Source organism: Heloderma suspectum, chromosome 4, assembly GCF_057233095.1.
Source record: "Heloderma suspectum isolate Gila_16-S chromosome 4, 16-S_ref, whole genome shotgun sequence".
NCBI lineage: Eukaryota > Metazoa > Chordata > Lepidosauria > Squamata > Helodermatidae > Heloderma > Heloderma suspectum.
The window spans coordinates 305,199,046-305,219,356 of record NC_139461.1 but is presented as its reverse complement, the minus strand read 5'-3'; the positions used below and the strand labels follow the sequence as shown (position 1 = coordinate 305,219,356).

The window sequence follows — 20,311 nt, the reverse complement described above, 5'->3', positions numbered from 1 at the left end:
CCTGCAATGTAGAGTTCTCCAGTTTAGTGCTCTGCCCCTATCCCAGCTGGGAACCACACAACCCTTTTCTCCATGAGACCTGTTCTTTTCAAAGAGCCATCTGATATTGCCTGTCTCCTTCAGGACCATCTTTTGACTTGCAGGAAAATAGTGCAAGACAAACCCCCAAATGCTTTGGCCATGCTGGCTGGGGATGATTGCAACTGTAGCATGACACGTTTGGAGGGCACAAGATTGAGGAAGGCTGGATTAGACAAATTCATAGAGGAGGACAGGTCTAGCAACAGCCATGAAAGCTAAGTAGAACCTCCATGTTCCAGAGCAATATACCCCTGAATATGAAATGCAAGGGTTAACCGATGGGGAGAACGGTTACTTTCATGTCCTGTTTGTGGGCTTCCCAGAGGCATTTCACTCTCCGTCAAGGGAAGCAAAATGCCAAATTAGACGGACCGCTGGTTTGATCCATTGGGGGCTCATCTGTATCATCCAGGGAAAAAGCTTTACCGCTTGATTCTTCCGCTTGCACGTCCTGCCCTTAGGTGAGGCTTCAGTCTACAGCAAGCAGTCAGAAGGATTTATTTCAACAGTAATGCTCATGTAATGTTCTGATGACCGGGGTCACTTACCGTTAGTGTTTTCTTGAGAAAGGGCGCCCCAGGGGTCAGGAGCTCTTCATTGGTGACAGGCTTCTTTAAGACTTGGAGAGGGAAGGAAATGAATGACAGATTTCATCTGAGAGTCAGGTACGCAAAAGAGTAATGCAGCATAGTGACTGGGCAAATGAATCAGGAATGTTAAGGAGAAAAGACAGAGGCCTTTTTCCTGCATGCAGGTATTTCGGGGGGGGGGGGGAAGCACGCACACACACACACACACACACACACACGCATGCACACACCCCTGCATCAAGGTCAAAGACAATTTGAAGAGGAGCGTATGTATCTCTGGCCTCTACAATGTTAAAAAGAGATTCAAATACATTGTAACACAGCACAGACTTTGGGAAGAGGGAGGAAGGGAATCTATTGCAGCCGGGATGTTCCGAGGCTCTCCCTTCCATGTCTCTGCTGATGAATGCAATGGGCTGGGAAGACAGAAAAGGCTCTCAGACACAGAGACAAGGGAGCTGGGAGGGAGAATAGATCGGAAAGCAAAGAAAGGTGTGTATATGTGGATCTGTGTGTCTGTCTCTGCCTGCCTCTCTCTGTGTCTGTGTGTCTGTCTGACTCCCTCCCTCTCCCTTTCTAACATCTCCAATCCTAAGAATATTGCTTTGGAATTAAGTCCTGCTAACTTCACCTGCCTTAGTCCCAAGTAAGTGTGGACAGGGTTCCACCCTGATTCTAATTTGCTATGGGGGCTAGGGAGGTCAAGTTGCAGTGGCCCAACATGACTCTATCCCCCTGACCAGGTGCCCCACAATGCAGTCCTCCAGGTTTGAGTATGAAGGTGGGGTGTTTGGGACAGAATAGGAATGGTGCTGGTGTAGCGTCCACCGCTCCCTGGCCCAACAGTCTCCCTAGCCGGCATGGTCTCAGGAAGAGGTGCTGGAGTCTCCCCAGCTTCACTCACTTAGGGCAGGTGAACAGGCAGTGACAGCAAGGGGGAGGGGCAGGAGGGCAAGTGGCTCTGGGGGGTGGCAATGGACCCCCTTGCTTGGGTGTCAGCCTTGGCAGGTGCCCAACAATGCCAACTACCGATGCCAGCCCCAATTGCATAGATCAAGTATGTGAAGTGCTTTTAAATACTCAAAAAGCTGAAGAATAATAATAATAATACAATTTATTTTTTAATGAAGATAGGGAGGAAGATAGGGTGGAATGGATATGGTGGTAGACCCAAGTCCTCAAATGCAGGTTGCTACCAAATAGCCAGCAAGTGGTAAGGGGGCAATTTCCAGCAAAGGCATGAGTGGGGTGCTGAATGCTTCTCCCCCCAGCTGCTGTCCCCCTGCAATCCTCTCCCAGCCACTTCATTCTCAACCTCACCTGGATATCGAGGCACTGTATAAATATTCTTATTTATTCCAAGTCCAGTTGGAGCAAAAATTACCGGGGGGGGGGAGGAAAGTGACGGGGGGGAGGGTTAAGTACTCCCTCCCACCTGCTGTCTTTACAGTGGACGTCATCCACCTATCACCCCTTCCTGCATGATTACTGCTATTTGGCAGTGACCCGCATCCGCAGAGAAGAGCCTGCCTCTCTCATGTACTGTTCTAAGTGCTGAGAAATTGGTCAAGAGCTCTTTAGCTCAAAAACTGCATGCTCTAAAGCCCTAGCTCAAACCTAGAATGTATTTTAAAGCATTCACCAAATGGGCTTTAATACCCATTTCAAATGAGCAGGACAAGACAGATTTTGAAATCAGCACATTTAAAGAGCATGGGGCAGTCTCATGTAAAGCAGACTAAAAGGCCTTTGCCTTCTGTCCTGCTTCTTCTATGTATTCAAGGCCCAGGAAACTTGCTTTTTTAGAGGAATGTGCAACAAAGACAAAATCAAATATGGACCCTGCTGTCACTTTGGAAAGGCACTTTGGCAAGTGGGTTGATTCGCATCCAGCCTTCTTCAAACAAGCCTGCTTCACCCTTTCTGAGTGGATGGAGCCTGAGAAATTCCAGATAAATAGGGGCTAAGGTTTTTGAGCTAAGTGCCTTTATACTTCAAGGGTTGCTTTTTTAAAGGGGATGCTTATACCTTTTTGTATTCCTTGGCAGAATTGGAGGACATTTTCAATTGTAGTTGCCCCTCCGGAAGGGATTAAGTTTGCCGAATGCCAGACAGGCAGGTGCAGGGGCAATTATGCCAGGGGATTCTTTGAAGTTTTCAGGGAATGGATTTGCTTCCCTCCGTGTGTGTGTGTGTGTGTGTGTGTTTGCGTGGGTGGGGGTAGGGGGGTTTCTATGCACACACTGTACAGGTGCCCCTAGGTAAAAACCCTGCAAATTGTCAGAAGGATAGGTGTCAGGTGTAGGGAGTTGTGATAAATGAAAACAGTTTGAGGCTTTTTGTCTTCCGCTCCATTGATAACAATTGATTAAGTTCCTCCTGCATCCCTCCCCCAAAGCACTGTGACTGGAAGTAAAAAGGAGGATCCTGGTAAAGTGATTCCCTGGCTGAAACCTACAGCTGTCAGTCACAAAACTACTCTCCTGCTCCTCCCCATCTCCCCTGCCTGCCATTTTCCTTTTATGGAGATGTTGGTGGAGAAAGGTAACCCTTTTTTAACAGTCTGAGACTCCGAGCAACTCTACACCAGCCTAAAATCCCGCATTTAAAATGGGGCTTTCTTCTTCCATTTTAAATGCAGGATCATGACTGACTCCCTTTACACGTGCTTCCTTCCCCCTGCCCTTTTCCCCCTCCTTTTCCCCCTCATCTGAATCTTCCATATGTTTCATTATACAGCTGCTAGATGGCGCTGTGTGCTAGCACCTCTTATTGTCGAGTTCTCCTCTTTTCACGTGGGAACTCAAGCAAAACTCAAGCGCTGTAATTAGCTCATTATCTCCGAGCTTTTTAAACATGGAATAAAGGTCATTTAGTGCGGGAGACACCCTGGAGGTTCACAACGTCGTCTAAGGACCCACAAACTTCCGTGAGTAACCAATCTCAATTGCAGGATACAAGCTCCATGTGAAGAAGCCCTCTGACTCTGTCTGCATCTCCGAATCTCTGAGGTGATCCCAAGGCTTTGGGAGCAACCCGGATCCCTTCGAGCTGCTTTGGGAAAGCCCTGCTTCACCTTGGACAAAGCCCAAATTGTTCTGAAAGAGCAATTCACTTTGGTTTAGATGTACCCCCCTCTCCTGCTTACTTTTAACACCAAGGCTGAGGTTCGAAGTACACATCAAGTGGAGTTTGGCAATTTTTTACTGCATGTTCTTTTTTAAGCTAAAGCAGGCTGTATTTGAGCAGAGGCTGCAGGGGAGAGGTGCTTAATCCTCCCTCCCAATCCCTTTCTTTACATTTTCAGCTCGAAATCGCCCTCCCCAGGCCAGGTTTTCAACCAAATCAGGAACCTCATATCTTCCCTGTATGTTTCCCCACCACTGGGGGGAGGGGGGAATCAGCTTGAGGAAGGCAATTTTGAGACAAAAACAACTGGAAGGGAATGGGTTAAGCAAACTCCACAACAGTTGTAGCTTGAGCCTTGAATTCTTAGCCTTCTGCTATTCCATTCCACACATCCTGGGCCATATTCTACCCTCCGTGATATCGTCATGACCATTCATGGTTCCTAGCCAACTCTGCTTATGCCTAAAAGAAAGAGTAAGCACAGAGGAGAGTTCCTCACCAGATTTGGGGTTGCATTCAACAGCTGGAAGGAACCCCAAGCTTGGGGACAGATTGAAATACGAACTCGATCCTCCAGCAATTGAGGTGACGCTACTCCTTCGAACCGCTGAGACTGTCTTTATTTCCTTATTGGGTTGGACTGAAAGAGGCAAATGGAGCTCAGGTGAAACAAAAATAATCAAGACAGCATGCATGTTTCCTTATTTTAATTCTTCAAGGAGAAAGTTGAGGTTTGATTGACATTTCAGAACCTGAATCTCATCTGTGAAACACACATGTTATTTGGCTTGATGCATGCATGTCCAAGGTCTACCATTTTGAATGCATGAAAGTCATCCCATTTTGAATTTGTGCCATGTTTTGTTGTTGTTATTGTACATTCTACCTCAATCTGGTCTCTCTGTAGCTTGGCTGCTGCTGCTTCTAAGCAAGTTGGAGCCTGAGGAGAATGATTTGCACTGAAGAATTTGTACGTGGCATGTAACCCTGTTTTTTTAATCTGCTGTTTCCTCACTCCAGGTCAGGTTCGAGATCCATGTTGGTGATTGTTTTCCCCCTGGGCTTGGAAGAAAAGCTGGTGATGTAGGGTGAGGGGAAACTAGCATTCTCCTCCTGCCCAAGATGTAGAATGAGGGGGAAACCAATGGGTGAGGGAAGGGGTTAAACATCCTCCTTCCACCCAAAATATAGGGTGAGGGAAGGGGTTAAGCATTCTCTTCCTCCCAAAATGCAGGGTGAGGGGGAAACAGGTGGGTGAGGGAAGGAGTTAAGCACTATCCTCCTGCCCAAATTGTCTCCTCCCAGGGCCCAATTTGCTGAAAAGTAGCAGCAAGTGGGCTGCAAATTCACAATGTGCCCCCACGATAACGCCATCCCTCCCAAAATGCCCCTGAAAAGGCACCAACATCCAGAGTTACCTGACAGGAAGCTAGAACCATTCTGCTCAGGGTTGAGCTTGCGGAGGCAGAAGGGGCTGTCAGGGCTGTCTGAGAGAGCCCTGGGTGAGTTCTCATTGAGCAACTCCGTGAGACGCCTTCTCCGGCGGAAATTGATGCGAAACTGATAGAGGAGGTCACTGTCATAAAAATGGTGCTGGACAGAAACTGAGGAGAAGACAATGAGTGGGGGAAAACAGATTAGGGCAGTGGTTCTCCACAGCGTGCCCCCTTCCCAGGAAATATTGACATCTGTCAGGCGACAGGATTCACCAGTCTTGAAGCAGCAACCTGGGGACAATCTCTCTCTCTCTCTCTCTCTCTCTCTCTCTCTCTCTCTCTCAACCTCTCTTGCTGCACTGGCTCCCAGTCCATTTCCAGGTACAACTCACAGTACCTTCAAAGCACTGTGTAGCTTGCAACCACCAGACCTGGGTACCTAAGCACTACCTGCCTCCACATCAGCTTGCCCATAAGATCATCTTAAGAACATAAAAAGTGCTATGTTGGATCAGATCAAGGGTCCATCAAGTCCAGCAGTCTTTTCATACAGTGGCCAACCAGCTGCCCATAAGAAACCCACAAGCAGGACATGAGTGGAACAGCACCCTCCTGCCCATGTTCCCCAGCAACTGGTGTACATGGACACACTGCCTCTGATACTGGAGGTAGCACAGAGGCATCAGGACTAGTAGCCACTGATAACCTTATCATCCCTCTTCAGAGCCTCTCCTCCAGATGCCCCTTGCATCTGAGGTGAGGCAGGTGGCAAGGTGAGGCCCTTTTTGGTGGTGGCACCAACTTATAGAACGCTCTGCTCAGGGCAGTTTGCCTGGTGCCTACTTTCTTACCTTTTTGATGCCTTATTTTCCCATGGCTTTTAACATCTTTAAACCCTGTTGTAACTGCTTTGATGTTGCTTGTATCTGCTGTTAGCTTGTTATTGTTGATTTCTATTCATTTTGTCTTGTGTTTTTATGCATTTGTCAACCTGCCCTTGAAAATTTCTTTGTGCAGGGAAGGATAAAACTTATATAAAAAAAATGAAAAATAAAGTCTCTCATCTTCAGATTGGGAGAAGTCCTGCTGAATGTTCTTTTTATTCCCTTAGGTACATTGTTTTGAGCTCTGTCCACGCTTTATTCATTGGTTCCTGTTGATCCTGGTTATCTATGAAGATCCCCATGTCATCCTCCAGCTCTTATGTGAGCAATCAAACTAATCTCTGCTCTTCTGACTTTCCTGCTCCTGTAATTATCTCAGTGCTATTACTTCCCCGGTTTTCCCTACCTGACTTCTTTCTCCTTGCTGGCTGATTCCCTCCTTCCTTCCAATTCTCACAGCCTCCACAAGCCACCAGAACTCTCATGGTATGTGGGGAAACAAGCTTGATTTGTCATGAAATGCCTTCCTGCCTTCCATTCCAGATTTAGAACAAGGGGAGGCTCAAAATCTTCCCTTGGTTTCATCCTGGGTCAAGTGGCAGAATGCCAACTTGGAGCTGATATGCTCCATCCATTATACCACACTGTCTTCAATGTAAGCATCTAGGAAAGCCCTTTGTTCCCTACTCACTAACAGCTAATAACCCTCTGTGAAGGTCTGAGGCCTACAGAGGCAAAAGGAAAAATGGTCAGGCTTAAAGGCATGGAGTTTTCTAGTGGGAGAGGGTAACCCTGAGAGGAGTAGTTTCATTTCTCCAGGTAAGTGTCAGTTTCATTTCTCCACTGAAGTTTCATTTCTTCAGGTTTGAAGCAGAATTTTTGGTTTTGAGGGAGGAGGGTATATAAAGAGAGTGAGAGAGCTAGAGAGAGCTAGAGAGCAGCAGTAGCCAGAGCCTGAAGTGAGAGCAGAGTCTGAAGAGGGAGCAAGAAGCAGCAGCCTAGAAAAGTCGAAGGACAGCTAGGGTAAAGGAACTTGCATTTCACAACTTTTATTTTCTCTTAATGCTTTTTGTATTACTCAGCTCTATTGTGTAAGTACCTTTAGTTGTGATTTGCTAGCTTTAAATGTATCAGTAAACTGTTGTGGTTAAACCCCAAGTTCTGATGTGTCAGTCACCCGATGTCTACAGCTTAAATCCCACGTTATTGGGAAAGAGAGGATTAAAAGAAGGAAGGTGAGGCAAGAGATCCTTAAGGAGTTGCTCAGGGGGTCCAGGTCAGTGGTGGAACCCTGAATCCCCCTTTCCAGTTCTTCATATGATTTCCTTCCTCCTACCATGCTGGATTATCCCATGTTCAAAGAGAGTTTGGCAGAGCTCTACAGCCTCTTTCCGGTTCGCTGCCTCTCCTTCCTGAACCAGCCAGTCGATCATTTCACAACCCAGAAAGGTCCTTTGGTATTTCACAGAGTTCTCCTCTCTGACTTTCAGGATGGAGTCTTCCACGCTGATCAGTCTGGAGTCAGGAAAGAGCATGTCAAAAGGAGCATGGTGGGTGTGAGCTGCACTACATATGCAGCATGGCCACATACGATAGCCCTCATGGGACTGTACCACTTCAGACTACAGAGTGGGGGAGAGGGTCCAGCACTGAATGCTCCCCTGATTTTTCGAAACTCCCTACGCTTTGAAACTGAGCTGCTTTTCTCATGTATGAATTTTAATATGGCCACAACCACAAGAGGGCATTCCAGGCGCACTGAATATAACCAACAACTCTGATTCTTCTTCCAAATTATTATAAAGCAAACCCTGCCTATATCATTTTCCCTTCCTTCCTTTTCAAACTGTTGGCTCCCAAATGAAGAACAAGTGTAAATATAAAAACATAAGAAACACCCTGCTGGGCTGGATCAGACCAAAGGGTCACCCAAGCTGGCGAGCACCATGCAGCAGCTAATATAATCAATTAATGCATTGTGCGAAGGAGGACTTTCTTTTGTTTGTCCTAAATCTCAAGCCAGTAAGCTTAACTGGATGACTCTGAGTTCTAGTATTATGAAAGGAGGAGGAGGAAATGGCCTCTATCCACTTTTGCCACATCATGCATAGTTTTAGAAACGTCTTTCATGTCTTCCCTTACTCATCTTTTCCCCCTCTAAACAAAAAAGCCCCAAACTCTTTAGCCCCCCACACACACACACACCCCACCACCAATTTGAGCATTTTGATTGCCCCTTTCTGCACCTGCCACCGTTAAAATGTTTGGATTCACGAAACTTGAATTTCAGTGTCTGGATTGATTTTATTTATTTATTTATAATACGTATATACCACTAGTTGAAACTGTACTTCCAAAAATTCTTTTTTCAAAAAACAGCATTTGAGACTTGAACATTGGATGACGTCCTTTTAGTCTCATTTTTAAATTGAATCTAAATGTAGGCCATTAGCCTGAAATATATTCAAGCAGAAGTCTGTCTTAAAAAGTGCAAAGAGGACTTGACGGTCATGTATGTAACTACTGGAAGCAATGTGTCAACACTTGCCACCAATATTGAACAGATTTCATATTGGAACTTGTTTCTTTTCAAAATGTTTTTACTGTTTTCACATGGTATTTTATTCTTTTTTCTTTGCTGTTCACCACTCTGAAATCTTTTGATGTGGAGCGGTATATAAATATTGTAAATACATAAATAAACAGATTTTCATTTTTTTGCACCCCCCGAGCTTGAGGAATTAACTGTTCCCTTCCTCTCCCAAATCTCTCTGGAAAAAATTAAAATCTCAAAGCTCCAGACAAGTGGCAGATACAGCGGTGATAGCTCCACGTCTTTGAGGGCCCTTGGGCAAGATGCCCTCAATGGGCCCCCTCTTTCAGGGAGTCTCCCTTCTCACCACCATTGTCCCCAGCTGCTGATGCTTCTTCATGTCTTTCTCATCATTGCTACCACTTGCTTGCTTGACAGTCAGAGAGCCAGGCAGCAAGTAGGCCATGGCATCTCCTCTTCCTTTTCACCACCTCCATTCTCTAGGCCAGAGCGAGAGGCAGGTGAACAATCAAGGTGCAGGTGTGAAGAGGAGGAGCAACTCCAGGGGGCTCTGTCAGTGGGCCCCTGCTGGAGTGTGGGCCCCCGGCAGGTGCCCAGCCATGCCTACCTTTGATGCCAGCCCTGATACATAACTAGGTGGGAAAACAGTGGAAAGCTCCAAAGCACGCAAGCAGTGGATGAAAGGACTCACGTCTCATAGAGGCTCTGGCCCCTCATGAACACCTTGACATCCTTGTTGAGGGGGAAGGTTCCATCATCCTTGCGAAAGCGATACAGCAGCTTGGCATCCTTGTAGTCAAAATGTTCGTCACAAACTGAAAGGAGTGCAAGGAGAATATCAGCATCCCCTGACTTAGACTCGCATATTCTACCTCCAAATGTTTGCAGACTCGCATTCTGCAGAGCTAAAAATTCAAGGTGGATATATTTTATTAATTACTGAAAATATTTCTGTTCTGCCCATCTTTGTCAAACCGGGGTAGCCTCCAACCATTTATAATCAAAACATCACAATCTACCAAGTTCAAGGCCAGATCATGTTTGATTCCTACAGGCGACAAAAAGCTGGCTCATAAAACACATTTTAGCTTGGCTCCAGGAGGCAAGCAAGGACAAGCTATGGCAAACTTCTCAAGGAAGGACGTTCCACAGAACTGGAACCACCACCAGCAGTCATAATGCAGGAGAGATCTCTTATTGGCAGAAGCACCAAGGCCAGCTCCACCATAAGGCAGAGTGAGGCAGTGGCCTCAGGCAGCTGATTTTGGCTGTCATGAGGGGGCATCGAATTGTTGCTTTCTCTTTCCAATCAGTTCAGCAACTCTCACATTTTGCACTAGGTTATGGGCACCCACCTTCTGGCCAGTTCTGTGATCGACTATTCAAGGGCACAGTCATTTGGGTCAGGGGTGGAGAACACATGGCTCATGATATCCCCTCCTCAATGCACCACAACCTCTGCCACACTGCCAAAATTCACAGCAGTGGCAACCCCCCCCCCACCTCTTCGCCATCAAAAATAAGTGGCCAACCATTACAGAATACTACCATTGCTAAATTTACCTTGAAAACAAGTTAAATTTGACAATGTTAGCATTCTGTAGTGGGGTTGCCAGTGCTGCTGGTGCCCCACAAAATTCTCCAAGCCACTAGCAGTAGCCTCCCAAAGTTGCCCACCCCCGGTTTAGAGTATCAAGAAATGTTACCTCTTTATCATGAGCGGAACATGTATTTATCTATGTCAGGGTAACTGGTTAGACCTCATCTGGAGTACTGTGTCCAGTTCTGAGCACTGCACTTTAAGAAGCATGCAGACAAGCTTGAGAGGGTTCAGAGGAGGGCAGCAAACATGATCAGGGGACTGGAAACAAAGCCCTCTGAGAGACTGCAAGAACTGGGCATGTTTAGCCTTGAGCAGAGAAGACTGAGGGGAGAGATGATAGCGCTCTTCAAGTACTTGAAAGGCTGTCCCAGAGAGGAAGGCCAGGATCTCTTCTCGATCATCCCAGAGTGCAGGACACGGAATCATGGGCTCAAGTGACAGGAAGCCAGATTCCGGCTGAACATCAGGAAAAAAATTCCTGACTGTTAGAGCAAGACAACAATGGAACCAATGACCCAGGGAGGTGGTGGGCTCTCCCACACTGGAGGCATTCAAGATGAAGCTGGACAGCCATCTGTCAGGGATGCTCTGACTTGGATTCCTGCATTGAGCAGGGGAGCATGGGGTCATCTCTCTCTAAGCCCTACTCACATACTCTGTCATGAGGGCCCTGGTGACAGACTATGAATGGGGATGGGCAGCAACACCAGCTATAAAGCTGCTCATTTCAAGTCTAACCTTTGCTGAAGCAACATCTCCTTGGGCAACCTGTTGGACAGCTCCCCTGCTAATCTGCATCTCCAAATATTGAACTCACTGGACAGCTCCAGGTAAGGCAGGATTTTGAGCCACGTAGCAGGGGTGGAAGGAATGGGACAGGCAGGTTTTCCAGGACCCCAGACAGCAGAGGACAAAGAAGTCTATACTGAGCCATTTTATGCTTCTGGGGCCTGACTACCCCTCTCAGGCTCTGCACACTTGCTGAGGAGTTCACAGTCTCAAAGGGGCAGCCCTCTGGCTGCCCCATTCCTACCAACCCTTCCATGTGACTCAAATTCTGCTTTACTAGAGAGGCCAAGGAGTGTCCCAAGGAGTCAAAGAACAAGATGTTCTGGAAAGCAGGGGACTACAGGAGGAGGAGGTGTTGCGCAGCACTGGCCTGCACCCCAAATGGGCAGTGTTCCAGGTGGCTGTGCTACCCCATTCCTTCCTGGCATTTCTTCAGGGCCCTAACCTGAAGCATGTGAAGAGTCAGCCCTCCTCCTTATGACTGTAGGGCTCAGGGAGAGATGGCCTGCAGCTATCAGACAAGCACTGCACCGCTAGCTCTTGAGCTTCCAGTCGGACACGCCATCACCCTGGAGGTGATCAGCAGGTCTGGAGGGCGTGTGTCCAGGATACATTGTTTCCCTTGAACCTTCAGCCAATGCAAGCTGGATATCTTCCTGGGTGGTGGTCTCAAGAGGGTTATTGATCTCTGCTGAGTACCAGGCATTCTACGGCCAGCAACAGGGTCCTTCTTTTCTTCCGAGGTATCGCCTTGTTCTTGGGTGGAGCTGCCAAGGAGGTGGCCATGGTGGTTTTGTACTAGCTACAGCCTCCAATTGCTTTTCAAGGGCATCACCATATCAGGTGCATTACAAACCTTCAGCACGTTATGTGGAAGGGAGGGAGATTAGAGATCTCTATCTCCCTCCCAACCACAACAATTATGCACGTGCCGAGGCTGTTAACACCTGGCTTGAAGGGTGTTTCATATATATCTAGGAGGCAGCAGAAGGACATGTAAAAATGGGAGATGGTGAGGCCTGCCGGATCTGATCCTGCTTTTTCCAATCCTGCCTGTGCTGGCTGGGGGTGATGGGACTTGTAGTCCAATATGTCTGGAGGGCACCAGGATGGGAAAGGCTGGCACAGGGCATTCAGAGATGTTGTTGTTGTTGTTCAGTCATTCAGTGGTGTCTAACTCTTCGTAACCCCATGGACCACAGCATGCCAGGCCTTCCTGTCCTCCGCTCTCTCCCGGAGTGTGCTCAAGTTCATATTCATTGCATCGGTGATACTATCTAGCCATCTCATCCTCTGCTGTCTCCTAAACATGGGAACTCCATGCAGCTGTTGTCACTGGCAGCTGTTAATCGATTTAGCCCCCATGAGCAATCCCCCTTCCAAGCCATTACGAGACTTAATAGGTAAGCCACATATTGTGGCACCCAGTGACATAATTTGTACAAACGTTGCCACAGTGAAGGGAGAAGTGGCACCTATGGAAATTCCCCTAATAAGAACAGCCCCTCTGGATCAGACCAAAGGCCTATCTAGTCCAATATTCTGTTCCCTCAGGGGGCAACCAGATGCCTCAAGGGGAAGCCCATGAGCAGGACACGAGCGTATGAGCACCTTCTCACTCACGTTCCCCAGCAACTGGTATTCAGAGGCATACTGCATGCATTTGGTCAAAGCAAAGGGAAGCTTTATGGGAACTGATATTTTCCTGATCTGTGTTATTATGGTTAATGTAATGCCCACCATTATGATGGGCTGCATGCTAGATGGCAGCATCCTTTCCCCATAGAATCCAAAGGGAGCCATTCTGAATTGAGACTGCCATTGTCCCACCCTTCGTCTACATGTCCCCACCCCAGTCATCTGCATAGCCCACCCCTGTGTTCTCTTTCATGGTATGATGGCTAGAGTGTCATGGGGGCCAGGGATCTGCTAGTGGACCTGCAATGAAATTTGGCAGTGTGGAATGCTCCTGTTCAGGGTTCCAGCCAGCCAGCCTCTTCCTGGATACTCCATTCCCCCTTCCCCCATTAGTCAGCATTCCATAGCCACTGAACATGCTCTGTCCCCATTGGGCTGTTCTGCCCATTTCTTCTGCATTAGGTTTTCTTTTCTTTTTTTTTCTTTTTATAGCTTTGCATTTTCAGAACCTTGTCACGATCAGCACTCGGAGAATGCATTTCCTACTAGTATATACTATATATAGGTGTCGTGTTCTTTCGTCCTCTCCCTTCGCAATCAACACACTCCGAGATACCAGGCTTCAGGCTCACTACTTTATTACTTAACAAGCAGGTTCTTTACAAATGCAACTCCTAGGAGACTGTCAGGCTACAACGGAAACAGCTACTCCACACAATTATGAACACTAATAGAGGAGCCAAAGTGGAAGTTAGAGAAGTTGCTGGCAGTTTGAACAAGAACTTCCTGGCAAGATTAGCTGGGGCAGGCTCCCTTACAATTGCACCCTCCTAAGTAGGCTATCACACATAGCCAACCTGGAGGAGCATCTAAGCTCCACTTCTAACTTTTCCCGCTTCGCTCTGCGACAGACCCTAGCATCCCTCAAGTCATGCCCCTCACTCTCCTCCTCCCTGAGACCTGGGTTCTCATGGAGGAGGGGGGGGGCCTTCAGGCCGAGCCATCTGTGTGCCAAGGTCTTGAGAACGCCTTTCCATATCTGAGCTCATTAGAGAGGGAGCCTCCCCTGGTTCTGGCTGTTCCCCCATTCAGAGTCTGAGCTGCTAACTATCTCCACGTGCTCAGAATCATTCCTGAAAATAGGATCCTTTGAATCTTCCCTAGTCTTTTCAATGCTGCCATGAGAAGATGCAAGGTTTTTGGACAGGTATTTTTGTATGCTACTTGGAGTTTATATGCAATTTAGAGGATCCTGTTTACATTACCGAGAGAGCAATCCTATGGTCTCTGTGCAGAACCTCCAATATCAGAGGCTCCTTCCTATGTCCTATCAGCAAGAGACAACAGGGTGCAGATCAGGAGGTGGCAGGACTTCCGGGTTCCACCCCCACCCCATTGACAGACAAAATAAATTCCCTCCATCCATTGCTTGGAATGGACAGGAAATATTTTAATCAGCTCAAGAGCTGGTCTAAAGGTTTTCCAAGTATTGGGGCATGGCTGGGGACTGGAAGGGTGTCACGTCCATCAGATCCATGCCCCCCAACACGCCTGTCCATTCCCCACTTCCTGAGGTCAATTCCCATAGTTCTTTCCTGAGCTCAAAGTTCCTATGGCTGGAGTTCCTACCTTGGAAAAAGAGCCACAGCAGAGGTTTCTGTGGCAGCTGGGTGGTGGCAGGAGGGGGCTCTGACATCAGGAAAACCCCTCTGAGGTCAGAGCTCTGGCTAACACCTTGGGAGGAGTGCACACTCCTATGGCCCCTGAGATGCTGTCTAGAACCCAGGCCCCTGAGATGCTGTCTAGAGTTCATAGGATTGGTCTCCGAATGTAATTAAGAGTGAGTAATATATTTTTTTATGATTATACAGAATTGTGTGTCCTGCTTCAAGTTTTTTCATTGATTTGAGAATCTAGGTGTATTGGGAGCAGGGATACATGATATGACCACATCTCTGATGAAGGGGGGGTGGGATTGATTAAGACCAAGCACATTCCATAGGAAGATAACTGTTGGTTATTTAGATGCAGGGTGAAAAGGAAATTACTGTCTCATACAACTATCCTTACACCTCCCTTACACCCCCCCCCCCACAAGCCCATATGAAATAAACAAAGGAAAGTCAAACACAGCAAAAAGCCTGCCCAGCTCTGCACATTCTGAAAGGGATTAACATGGTCTGATGACGTCCTTGATAAGCAGCCAAAAAGGTTCTGTTTCTTGCCAATGTTCTATTATTTAATTAAAAGTCTTGGGATTCTTTTGAAACTACCCTCCTGGCTGTGAAAAATTAATAGCAGCTATTTGGGAGGGGGGGGGAGGTGGAATCAGATGGAAGTGTTAATAATTTACCTAAAACTAATTGCAACTGCATTAGAGTGCCACGGCAGAGTTTAATTTAATTCAAGGTAGATCAGGCTTTCCCCAGGCAGCAGATGTCAGTGAGTAGAATGTTTACCTTGCAATATCATTCAGGCAGAGTCAAAAGATCCACAGACATGGCTCCTTTGAATAACAGATTACCCATACTAAAGCTCAAAAGTCAGTCATTCCCTTCTGGAAATCTTGCCTACCTGCTTACTATTGACCCAAATGCAGGCACGATAAGTTCCCCTCCAGCAGCTGCTAGGGGTGGCATTAATATCTGTGATTTTCCATTCCCAGTGCAAAAGCCAATAGGTGTCCCAATAGGTGTCTTTTGCCAATAGGTGTCCCAACAGGTAGCCAGTTAGAGAATATGGATGTCAGATTCACCTGGGGTGGGGGGCGGGAATAGTGGTTGGATTTATTTATTTGTTTGTAATCTTTATATCCCCTGCGTGGATCACTGCCTTGTTGTGGCGAAGGGGCTTGCGTAACTCAGTGAAGCCATAAGCTATGCCGTGCAGGGCCACCCAAGATGGACAGGTCATGGCAGAGAGTTCTGACAAAATGTGGTCCACTGGAGAAGGAAATGACAACCCACTCCAGTATTCTTGCCAAGAAAACCCCATGGAACGTATCACAAGGCTAAAAGATATGACGCCGGAAGATACGCTCCGGGAGAGAGCGCAGGACAGGAAGGCCTGGCATGCTGTGGTCCATGGGGTCACGAAGAGTCGGACACGACTGAACGACTGAACAACAACCATCTTTATATCCTGCCTTTCCTCCAAGGAGCCCAAAGTGGTGTGCATGATCTTTTTCCTCCTCTCCATTTTATCCTCACAACAACCCTGCAAGGTAGTTTAGGCCAAGTCAACCAGTGAGCTTTATGGCTGAGTGGGGACTAGAACCTGGATCTTACAAGGCCCAGTCCAACACTTGAACCACTACACTACACAGCTGGCTGCCAGTGAACCAGATGTGCCGGATAGGAGGTAGGTAAGATGCACCATATAAGGCCAATTAGGATTTCAGCTTCATTACTGGCAGTAAGAGGTTTAAGCTAAAGTAGGATGCCATTTGGGGTATGTTTTGCCCTGCCCCTTTTCAGCCCCTCTTACCACTGGAATGCGGCCCCCAAGAGTTTCTCCAAAATGGAATTTGAGATTCGGAATTTGGGAGGTTCAACATCCCTTAATTAAGTCAGTTGTGCAGACAATGCTTATACTGATTCAGGTTTCCTTTGTCATGCTCTAAGGAATATTAATGCTTTTGGAATGGAGGGATATGATGGGCAGTGAAGCCTGCTCTAGGAAATAATGTAAGTGAGATGTGCAGCTACGATTTGGATCTGCAGCGCGAAAACTGCGTATCAGTGGAGAAATTCAGTACTTGAATTATGGCAGGGGAGCGGGGAGGTAGAAGGGCCTTTAACGACATCTACAAACCTCACCTCTCAACTCTCGCCATTTTAAGTCAAATCATAGCCCCCCTGTACTCTTAAAGAAAGAAAATAAAAGCAGCTAAGGGCGCAATGCTATGCATGTTTAGACAGAGAAAAGGCCTACAGCTCCCAGCATGCCCCAGCCAGCCATGCTGGCTGGGGCATGCTGGGAGTTGTAGGCCTTTTCTCTGTCTAAACATGCATAGCATTGCACCCTACGGGCAATTACAAAAGGTAATTTCCTCCAATGGGGAGGAATAGACTAAGCCAGCTCAAGGACCCCAGTTAAAGCCCCTACCACGTAACACTGCTGTTGGTGGTACATCTACACCGTTGGAGCTTTCCCCCAGTGTACTGGGTGGGGGTGTCTTCCAGGGGTGTAAATACTGTTCGCCAGTAGAGCTGCACTCAAGTCACTTCTTATGTGTCCAATTTCCTTCAGCTGACTTTAGTGCTGCAGCCGGAGGGAGCAATTCTATGGCCCCTAGACAGTGCCAGCGGGGGATAGGATAACTCGGATTCCTGTATCCGAGGTTGGAGACAGTACACTGACCTCGGATCTGGGAATCCATGCTCCACCCCGCCTCCCCCTTGCAGCTGATTCAGAAAGAAGAACGCTGGCAGACTCTCCAAGGTTGGGAACTTGACTTCAGAGAGGGGGTCCAGGGGGTGTTTTGGTGGGCAGGGAGGGGAGGGGACTGGAGAGGCTGGGATATGAGCAATGCTGAGGCTTCTTCTGCCTCTTTCCCTCCCCCTCTGACGTGCCCCAGCTAGACAGGCAAAAAAGCCCATCTAGCGAAAATGCAGAGCGACGATCACCTCTGCCACTCCTCCCGCTCTGCACTGGATGCTCGTAAGCCTCCGAGTCCAGAGGCTTATGAGCATCGGGGTTGTCACAGGATTACGCCCTTACTCTCTCCTCTTTTAATGGTTTATTCTTTTTAAAAAAAAAAAAAAAAAGAAGATCCCAGTTGTACCTTTAAGATTCACTGATCAAGCTTTCATTGGGGATTACCTACTTCATGAGATGCCAGGATGAAAATGTGGACTGGCATTCAGCGAAAGCAGCTAACTGAATGGTTTTCTCACAATTGCCCTCAGTCCTGAAAGAGGGAGTTAGCTACTCTACACTGGAAAACCCAGGGCACCGAATTAGAAATGCTTCTTTTAGCTTTTATGATGCGAGAAGGGACCACACCCCTTTTAGGTTCCAAGTGGATCAGGGAAACGTTTATTCTTTCAATGAAATTGTTTCAGTTAGCCTTGAAGGTGCAACAGGATTTTTAACATAGACTTTTCGAATTATTTAATCAAATTTGTAAACATCTCTTCCTCGTGCCGGTCCATTGCTTGACTCACAATTTCTAAACCTAAAGCAGAAGAGAGAGGAGGAAAGGATTGCATTCTTAGGGCACAATCCAATGCATGTTTAGACAAAAGTCCTACAACTCCCAGTACCCCCCCAGCCAGCTGGGAGTTGTTGGACTTTCGTCTGTCTAAACATGCATAGGAATGCACCTTTAATCTTCTCTACACCTTCCAAGATGAGATACAATATGCCCCTCCATACTAGTTGCTCATGAACACAAGCAGGAGTGAGCTATTGCCTTCTTGTCCTGCTTGTGGACTTCCCCTTAGGGCATCTGTTAGGCCACTGTGGGAAAGAGAATGCTGGACTAAGCCGACCTTTAGTCTGATCCCTCAGGGCCCTTCTTATGTCCTTATCAAGCCATTCCCAACCTGGTTCCATCCAGATGTGTTGGGCTACAACTTCCATCATCCCCAACTAGCATGGCTAGAGGTGATGGGAGATGTAGTCCAGCACATCTGGATGGGGCCATCTTGGAAAAGGCTGTCCTTATGGCTTCTGTCCCAAATGTGGCTTCTGTTGAATAGAGAGAAGACAAAAGAGGTGACTGCCCTTCCTGGATGATTCCCCCCTGCCCCCCCACCTTATGAAAAACGACATGCAGCAGACACCAATTGCCACATGTGCCCAACAGACACACACCAATCAAAGCCCGTCTGCATGCTTTTTCTATGCTCAGTTCACATCCATGGAAGAAAACCTGTCAAAGTGGCCCTCGATCTCTGTAGCTTGAATTTTCAGAAGTGGACACAAATGTGCCACGTAGACATGGACATTCCCTGCCCTGCTCCACGATGCTGTCCTGACGTTCTTCTCCTCTACCCCTGTGCACATTACCAGTGCATCTCTCAAAGCTGCTGCTTCTGCTTCTTCACTTTTTTCAGCCCTGCTTCGGACTATGTAAAGCATCCCACAAGCCGGTGTATATTTTGATTTCCGACAGCCTCAGGCTGTGAGCGACACAGACACAAACCCAACCCTTGTGCAGCTCCTTGGGAACAGCGATGCCTCGCAGGGTCTCTGCCAGACAAACCTGAAAGGGGAGCATTCATCAGCCAGCACGAGACGAGGCACCCCACAACTCCTCACACGGCCATCACTTTCTCAATGGCCAGCTTCATCACAGCCGACTCTCTCCGCGAACCCAAGCACCAATCCTTTAAAAAGAACACATACCTCTCCTATCAAGAATTTGGAGCTGTTCTAGAACAAAGTTCTACCTTCACAAAGCATCGAGGTTTTGTTTAACTTACTGCATTCAAATGTCACATTTTATCCCAGGTTCAGAGCTCGAACCCTTTACCACAGCTTGAGACGAATAGACTGAAGTGGAGTATCAGTTTATGCAGACTTGTTTTTTTTATAGGAAGGCAATATATGCAAAGCAATTAAGGCAGAACTCTGACATTAATCTTTCTGCAGGGCACTGTATTGTACGAGGCAGCCTTGAATCTACAGCTTAGGATACTCTATGGCAGCAGAAGGCAGAAGGCAGATCTCCAGATGTTTTGGACTTCAACTCCCAGAAACCTCTGCTGCCAGCATGGCCAACAGTCAGGAAAGCTGTGTGTTGAAGTCCAAAACTTCTGGAGATGTACTTTCTGCCCACCCCTGCTCCATGGATCGCAGGTTAATGCACACTCCAAAATTCTGGTGTAATGAACTATGTATCAGGGAATAATTAATATAAGAATGTATGCTTTGGTACAATTTCTCAAGAAATGTAGAACCAACCAGTGATGCACGGGTAAATTCTGAAGTGAAGAGCTCATCATGATACTGTATGCAGAGATACACCAAAGATACGCAGTACATAGCATAATACCCAATTTATTAGGATCAGCATGACTGCAATCCCATGCACAGTTACCTGGCAGAAACTCAGTGTAGCTTACTTTCGAATGCATAGGTTCAACTTGCAAAACACATTGAGCTTTAACACTCTGCTCTTCTTCAGTCAGCTAAAATGCAGGCTTTGCTTTTAATTAGAAATGCAAAGAACCTTGCAAAGAGGTGTTATCATTTAACCTACTAGGGTGAAGTAGGAAGAACCCCATCAAAGAAAAGGAAAGACGTATCCACTTGATTATTTTCCTCATTCTCTGACTTCCTCCAGGCTAATCTGTGGCAAAATTTAGTAAAATGTGAAAGCCTCATTATCACCTCATTAACTTGCCAGAGCAAAGAGGGTTCGTCAGTTGCCCTGGCTGGCACTCTGGCAAATGACATCACTGCTCCTGTGCTGGAAAAAAAAGACCAGAGCTGTGCTCCCCCTCCAGCAAGGGAAGCCAATATGACCTAGTGGTTAGAGTGCTGGTCATAGTCCATGGTGACCCAGATTCAAATCCCCACTCTCCTGCATAGCTTGCTGGGTAACCTTGGGCCACTCACTGTTGCTCAACCTAACATACCTCGCAGGGTTGTTTTTA

At 47.2% G+C, this 20,311-nt stretch overlaps 1 protein-coding gene across 1 annotated transcript in view; it reads right to left on the bottom strand.

Annotated features, from left to right (window-relative positions):
• LOC146348957 (DEP domain-containing mTOR-interacting protein-like) overlaps window positions 1–20,311 on the bottom strand; it is a 50,781-nt gene that overhangs the window by 12,350 nt on the left and 18,120 nt on the right. The window contains exons 3-7 of the mRNA XM_084848416.1: window positions 9,366–9,489; window positions 7,457–7,635; window positions 5,219–5,404; window positions 4,300–4,440; window positions 630–700 (exon numbers count right to left, since the gene is read on the bottom strand). Of these exons, the coding sequence (XP_084704542.1) occupies window positions 630–700; window positions 4,300–4,440; window positions 5,219–5,404; window positions 7,457–7,635; window positions 9,366–9,489 (701 nt within the window). The remainder of the gene's footprint in view (window positions 1–629; window positions 701–4,299; window positions 4,441–5,218; window positions 5,405–7,456; window positions 7,636–9,365; window positions 9,490–20,311) is intronic.